General features: G+C 33.6%; 1 protein-coding gene across 1 annotated transcript; it reads left to right on the top strand.

The window, feature by feature from the left end:
• Positions 1 to 3,587: 3,587 nt before the first annotated feature.
• On the top strand, positions 3,588 to 4,873 carry LOC135586095 (peroxidase P7-like). Its single transcript, XM_065185703.1, has 3 exons — positions 3,588 to 3,831; positions 3,894 to 4,085; positions 4,157 to 4,873. The coding sequence occupies exons 1-3, from the start codon at positions 3,622 to 3,624 to the stop codon at positions 4,706 to 4,708; spliced, it is 954 nt and encodes a 317-aa protein (XP_065041775.1). The 5' UTR covers positions 3,588 to 3,621; the 3' UTR covers positions 4,709 to 4,873.
• Positions 4,874 to 7,976: the final 3,103 nt, after the last annotated feature.

The raw sequence follows: 7,976 nt of genomic DNA, 5'->3' as shown, positions 1-7,976 counted from the left end.
AAAAATGATACTAAATATATTATCATCTCACTCTAGTAGTTATGGACAAATTTGGATAGATTTAATAAAAAATTGATGAGTTATACTTGATTTAATCTAAAAATAGTATATTTAAAAATTATTCACCCTAAAATCATAAAAAAAAAAAATGATACTAAATAACTTAGAGACATGTGCTAACAGTTTTAGAGAAGTTAGATTGATTTGACGAAGATACCTTAATCATACTCGAGTTATATTGGCTTTATATTCGTTCATAAGTTTAACTCTTGTGATCAAACCCAACCTGATCGAACCTGAACTCTTATGATCCCTAGATCAAATCAGCCAATGAATCTGTTGTTTGAAACAGTCTAATTTAAAGGTATTATCGAGATTTTTAGAAATAGAAACACTGCTCGATAAAAATTAATTATAAGGCACCACCTAATATTAAGAGTTCTTTTTTTTTTGGGTAAATCACCCTACTCGTAATATTATTCTTTTTTATATAACAAAATTCTCTATTTGTCTCTGTTCCTTTTACGAATAACTTTTGATTGGATGCCACATGTAAAATGAAAAGTAAAAAGAAAAAAAAAAAGGAGTTTACATATACATGCTAAATAAATTACAAGAAAAACGACATGGCAAATCCATATCCCAAGATTATAGATCTTAAAAAATAATATAATAAAAGATACAATCTATCGACACCAACAATTCAAACTCCTAAAAGAAAACAAACATTGGCTAAGTTGGGAAGGAAGATAAGCATTGATCATATATGTATTACTTTAACCAACCAAGAAAGTCCATGATAGTACAAATGGTCAAAGACGCGTAGATAATTTCTGAGGATTAGTGAGAGTTCAATATGGATTGACGGGTTATGCCGGACTATTAAAATCAAATTAAAAAAAAAAGAGTTTGTCAAATCATGAACGAGTCAAAAATTATATCTTTAAACATGTTAAATTAGCATGTCAAGTAGTCTAACATACCAAAGAATGTTTTATCAAATCGAATAAATAGAGATTAAAAAATCAACCTAAATTATCTGATGCCTTGATGTTTTTACATCTAACATATTAGTCTAGTTAGTGTTGTGCTTGATTTATTTATCTTTATACTATAAATTTTTCGAAGATGTCGGTTAGTTTAATTAGTAAAAATATTAATTATTAACTGCAAGAATTTCAATTCAAATAAGAAAAAAATATATTCATATATAAAAAAAGAGTTGTGATGGACAATTTAGTCCATCAAAATTCTCTAAAACCATAAAAAAAAAGTCAGAAATTATTATTTGCAATCACGTTTTCACTATTTATGATCTCTCTCGGTTTCTTCTTCCTCCTCTTCTTTATCCTTCTCGGAGAGCGACAATGTTGGTAGCGAGCAAAGAGGCCACGGATGGGGGCAATGAGCACCGTCCTTAACGAGCGAGTAGGGTTGACGATGACAATGTTGACAGGGGTTTGAGAAAAAAAAATGAAAAAATTGATAATATTGATGAAATAAATAATATTTTTTTTTATTTGGTAAGAGATTGTCAATAATAAAAAAGGGTGATCCATTTCTGCTTATATAATCATGACAAAACCGTTTTTAATTGAATGTATAAATGAATCTAAAATTTAATTTTGTGTTATTCGACATCAATAAGATTTTTTTTTTTTTACAAAAGGTAAGGAACAATGTTGATCCCGAAACCTTATGATATACTATCAAAATCTTTTATCAATTAAATTAACTGATATCTTTGATATTAATAAGATATTATTGAGCAGTCTCATCATGAGTTAGTGGGATCTATAGGGTTAATTAAACTCTTATTGGTTGATTAGTTAAAAAAAAAACATTTACAAAGGTAAGAAAAGGACTTTCATTTAGGGATAAAAAAGATTCAACAATTGTCGTTAAATTCAGATTCTATTGTTATAATTTTTTGATATACTGATTTAGACACCGTACTATCTGAATTGATCAATATAGATCTTTAAGATTTTATTTTTCTACTTATTTATTTTCTTGATTTCTTGAAACTTATTTAAGTTGGATTTTGTTTAGTTTAGAGAGAGAATTTGAAATCTCAGTAGAAAGATCGATGTTGTTGGCCTATGATTATTCTCTGTTGAATAATTTTTATCATAAATCTTGTCTAAACTTATTGAATTGGCTTATATAGCAGTAAGTTATTTATAAACTCAAATTTAGTATTAAAATTATATCTTACTTGATTCACATAAAAAGAAAAAGAAATAGTATAAGTATATTTCAGAAAATCTCTTTTTTTCCATCATATATATATATATATATATATATATATATATATATATATATATATATATATATATATATATATATATATATATATATATAACGAAAAGGATGACAGATATTATTAACTCTGATAGGAACACAGTTAGAGAGAGACATGATAAATTTACTTGATAAGATGTATCATATCATATGAGAAGACCAATTCCCACTCGTTTTCCCGAGAAATTTATTCTGTGTCCAATCCAAATGACGTATCCACCAAAAAAAATTATATATCATAGAAAAATGGAGAATGATGAAATGCCATTTTGGCTTTCATGTCATCCTGGAGGCACTCAAAACATTAAGTTTATGTGAGCAATACACTTTGCATAAGTCAACACGAAATTGAAGAAATAAAATATTCAGATAGAAACATTTTGCAGCTGACCAGATCAAATAAATTTGTCTTGATGTGACATATATATATATATATATATATTACAAAAAATAATTATTTAATTAGTACTGTAACAAAGATATAGAGTGTTAGAGCTAATAAGTATTTTTAGATTATTAATACAGATTAAATTACTTAGTAAATGAGGTTATTTGGAGGATAAGGAATTCAAGAATGGAAGAAAATATATTTAGTTGTTCTCTGACGGAAGTTATAGAGAAGAACGTCAAAGTTTTCAGCCTTTCTACGATGACCTGAAGATTAGATATAAACATAATACGCATGCTTAATATAAATTAACTCACTTCTCGATCGACCGCATGAGTCATTACGAACACCTCATTTGTTAAAAAAAGGTTTTAGTGTTTAGAATTGGATTAGTTCTTCCAATATCTTTTTCTCAGATAAATGATAAGAAAAGCTTCTTTTTTTTTTTGTTATATAAGGAACTTTGGATTTGATTTTGGATCATCCATTTCTCTGTTTTTTTTATTGTTCTCATATGATAAAAAAAAATATTTTTTTTTTGTATATTAGTTATTTTCAATAAAATTTTAAATTATTTTTCTTTTTCAATATCAAGTTCTTCTTATGACCACTAAAACAAGTAACCAATCAACTAAAAACACATGATGTCATATTCTTGATTTCCAAGCTACCACCACTTGTTTTAAGTACTTTTGTGTCCTTGTTAGAGTTCAAAGCTGTACTCCAAAGAGAGAAGTGTTCTCTTCAATAACAAAAAAACTTATAATGCCAAGTCCAAATCATAGTTCAAAGTCTACTCTATCTACTTGTAATGTTCTTGCTGCTCTCTCTCTCTCTCTCTCTCTCTCTCCCTCTCTCTCTCTACATATATATATATAGTACCTTTGCATACCTCTCCTCCTCATCCCAACTCAATCTCCTCGTCAGCCATGGCGGTCTCCTGCAAGACCTTCGTCACTCTCCTCCTCCTCTCTCTGCTGGCTTCCGCTGCGCACGGCCAGCTGTCGACGAGGTTCTACGACCGCACCTGCCCGAAGCTACTAGGAATCGTGCGCAGTGTCATGGCGCAGGCCGTGCTCCGGGACAGGCGGATGGGCGCCTCCATCCTTCGACTCTTCTTCCACGACTGCTTCGTCAACGTACGATACCCCTTCTCCTCCTGTAATCTTACTCCTCCGTCTCTCACCAATCTTTCCTTCAGGGTTGCGATGCGTCCGTCCTTCTCGACGACACGCGGACCTTCACCGGCGAGAAGAACTCCAACGGCAACCAGAACTCCCTGAGAGGCTTCGAGGTCATTGATGCCATCAAGGCACGCGTGGAAGCTGCCTGCAACGCGACTGTGTCGTGCGCCGACATCTTAGCCCTCGCCGCTCGTGATGGAGTGGTTTTGGTCAGTACATATCATTACAACCTTCGCTCTCGGCTTGCACTGACGCATGCATGTGATCGTCTTGCTCGCAGCTCGGAGGACCAACATGGTTGGTGCCGCTGGGCCGCAGGGACGCGAGGACGGCGAGCATATTCGCCGCAAACGCCAACCTTCCGTTGGCCTCGTCGAGCCTCTCCGACCTCATCTCTCTCTTCGCCAGGAAAGGCCTCGACGCCCGAGACCTGACCGCTCTCTCCGGCGCGCACACCGTCGGCCAAGCCCGGTGCGTCAACTTCCGCCCGCACATCTACGGTGACCGGAACATCGACCCCGGCTTCGCGGCTCTCCGCAGGCAGACCTGCCCGGCCTTCGGCGGCGACGGCAACTTGGCGCCGCTGGACCTGCAGACCCCAGTTTGGTTCGACAATAGGTACTACCAGAACCTGGTGGCTCGCCGGGGACTGCTGCACTCCGACCAGGAGCTCTTCAACGGCGGCTCGCAGGACTCGTTGGTGAGGTTGTATAGCTCGAGCACGTCAGCTTTCTTCAACGACTTCGTGGTGGCCATGGTGAAGATGGGGAACATAAGCCCTCTCACAGGGTGGCCAGGGGAGATAAGATTGAACTGTAGGAAGGTGAACTAAGGGCAGATGATTGATTGCCACGTCTCGATTCCAAAAAAAAAATTATACGTATGACTGTGTGAAGTGTAATAATCTTTTATTATTGTGTTGACATGATTCGAATTGTTAGCCCCAATGATTGTATCCGTTGTTAATTTACGTGAAATAAAAAGAAATAATTTCTTTCTGTGGAAAATATTTATAGAGGATAATTTAAGTTAAATTTTATAATTATTAGTTGAGTTAAATAAAGGGTGATTAACTCAAAAAAAAAAACTATCTTTTTGATTTTTTTCCCCTAAGGTGCCTTTTGTTTTTATTTTTTTAAATAATATCTCTATTTTTTTTATAATTTTATAAATATCTTTCATCTTTTCTTGTTCGTCCACTACAAGATCCCACCGAATGACCTTTTTACTTGTCCTTCCTCATTCGTTCCCAAGATGGCATTTTCCTCTACTCATGATGTCATCCTTTGTTTTCTTATCGCTCTAAATGATCTCCTATACCTCCCCTAGGCTTAAAACCCTCTTCATCATCGACTCACCTAGGTCGATGAGTTCCTTGACGGTTGGGCTGATGGCCTATATTCAGCCCATGTGGGCTTTATCAGCTCACACTCCCTCTTAATCTAACCCTAATTAAGATTAGGGAGGTGTGGTGGCTGCGTTTTAGAGGCAGATTAAAGCTATAAAAAGGCAGCAACGAGGCAGATCTTTGGAGCCACGAGATTCCAAAGAGAAGAAGGAGAACAAGGCAGAAAAGGAAGAGAAAGAAAGGGAAGAAGACAAGGACAACGCAGAGAGACTGTTCTCAATCATCTAGCAGTGTTCTCATCTCAGGTTAGATCAAATCTACAGTAGGCAGATAATCCAGTTATTCTCTTGTGGTTGTTGCTAGGGTTTTGGGCAAGAGATTGAGATTTGTACATTCATTATTCTCATAGTGGATTATCTCTAGTTTGCCCCGTGGTTTTTACCCTTCACATTGAAGGGGTTTTCCATGTATATCTTGGTGTTTTGTTTGATTGTGTTTCCATTTTATTCCGCTGCGTATTTTGGTATTCTAGTATTTGTTCCTATACAAAGGTTATTCCTGTTTATATCCCATCATTGACAACCTCCTTCGTTATAAGTGGTGAGGCCCCACAACAGATGAGAATGGTGGACAGAGGAGCATTTTTGGGATGATAAAAAAATATAAACATTGTTTGAATAAAACAAAATAAAATAGAAATACTTTTTGAAAAAATTAAAAAAAATGAAGCTTTTTAAGAAATCATCCTCGATTAAGATCGTCCAAGCATTCTTTTTTTCTAATAATGAGTTTTTGGATTTGTTATTATCCGATGCCTCTATTTTTTTTATCTAAAAATATTTATGCAAATACATTATTTGAATATCCTGCATCATATATTTGGGTTTCATTTATATGTCATCATGAGACGAGATGTTAGGTATATATTAGGTCCTTTCCTAAGCTAGCATATATTATCTACTTTCCTAACTCCTTAATATTTTGAGACATGTGGTTATCCAAGTCATAACTAAAATTATATATATAAAAGTTTAAGAAAAAAAGAGAAGAACTATGATTAAGAAGACAAGCGACGACAACATCGAAACAATGAGGATGATAACGAGAAATAATTAGTGGATCAGAATATGGATTTCTTTTAAAAGACAAGCAAAAGGAAGATAAAGTGAGTTAGAATATGCAAAAGAAGAAGAAGTTTGAAAAGATATTTCTTGAGGGAAGAATTTCTTTCATTGGAAGCATAAAAGTATTTTCTTTCATTGGAAGTATTTTCTTTCATTGAAGACAAATTGGAAGAATTTCTTTCATTGGAAGCATAAAAGTATTTTCTTGCTCTTGCTAAATGAGTTTGCAATCACAAAACAGACTAATGATTATTGAAAACTTAGATAAAAATATCCATAAATTATAAAGTTTGACGAGTCGGTAAATCTTCATTAATAACAATTTAAGCAACTATATATATATATATATATATATATATATATATATATACCTACGAAGAATTATTTAGTTGGATGCAATAAATTCCAAGGATTATTAGACACCTGAGACAACTCATTCGTACACATCCTTGGTCCATCAAAATAGTTGTCTACCCTAAAAAGTGGAGTGCATGTCACCAAATGAGTAAGGCCATCTCTATCACAGTTAATTGGATCCAAATGATTGGTTCTTCGACTAGTGAAGTGAAGCTTTCATTCTAACAAGGGACGTCCTACCAGTGCCTTCGACATAGTTAGAACTTGAAGAACATGATCAAAGCTTTCGAAAGTATAATATGATTAATGATGTTGTGCATTTGTCATCAATGAAGATGAAAGCAAGGATGTACAATGGATGATCAAAGTTAATTCATCCCTAAATTCTTGTTCGAGTAGAATAAGTAATTGAATGATGGTCAAATAGCTTCAATTCCAAACAACTCTATCGGAGATGGAGCAGATTGATGATAATATTACCACCACCATCGTCAAATTAGAAGGAGTATATTATTGAATGAAGATTGCAATGAGAGTAGGAAGAAGAGAGAGATTATTAGGTTAATATAATATCAAGTTATGTGGAAAACCTTAAACTTTTCTCTAACAGTAGTAGAACTCTAAAAGTACAAGTCTAAACCTATAAACCTTTTGTTGAATACTAATTAGTCCCTAAATTTGATACTAAGGGTCTTTCAATTACCTCTGCAAACAGCTACCAAATGTAAATTAATGTTGCTTGTATATTTATTCTCTTTATACATTAATTAGTTTTATACACTATATCTCTCTTTTTCCAATCATAATCTAAATTCATAAGGTTAATGTAGAAATAATATGCTACTTTTCCCTTATTATAATCTTAGGCTCAAGCATAAGAATAAAACAAATATAGAAATACGAAAGTTATAATCATATCAAATCAAATATATGATATCTTCTTTTCTTTGGAGAAGATAATATTTCTCACTTGATGTAAGACGAATAGTAATGAATTTGATGTAAGACAAATAGCAATAAATTTCTTTTTGATGGTAGAAAAATAAAAAGATAAAATAAAGAGATAAAAATTAAAAGTAATTAAAAATATAAAAAGATAACTATTAAGCTTTGTCCCGAGAGAACTCCCAAGAATATCCCTTATCTCTATAGGCCTCGCGCCACTCATCCACAAAGCGGGAAAGAACTCAATCCATTGATATGCTTAAGCATAGGAATAAAAATATATATATATATATATAAATCATGTTAATATATGATATCTTCTTTTC

Source organism: Musa acuminata, chromosome BXJ1-6, assembly GCF_036884655.1.
Source record: "Musa acuminata AAA Group cultivar baxijiao chromosome BXJ1-6, Cavendish_Baxijiao_AAA, whole genome shotgun sequence".
In the NCBI taxonomy this organism is placed as follows: domain Eukaryota; kingdom Viridiplantae; phylum Streptophyta; class Magnoliopsida; order Zingiberales; family Musaceae; genus Musa; species Musa acuminata.
The sequence above is the reverse complement of the archived record's forward strand: the minus strand, read 5'-3'. Positions and strand labels throughout refer to the sequence as shown.

What these genes read in the sequence shown, in the direction of transcription:
- LOC135586095 (XM_065185703.1), top strand. Translation starts at nt 3,622, where the DNA reads ATGGCGGTCTCCTGCAAGACCTTCGTCACTCTCCTCCTCCTCTCTCTG. An exon ending in TCCACGACTGCTTCGTCAAC is followed by an intron (nt 3,832 to 3,893) that starts GTACGATACCCC and finishes TCTTTCCTTCAG; the next exon opens with GGTTGCGATGCGTCCGTCCT. An exon ending in CTCGTGATGGAGTGGTTTTG is followed by an intron (nt 4,086 to 4,156) that starts GTCAGTACATAT and finishes TCTTGCTCGCAG; the next exon opens with CTCGGAGGACCAACATGGTT.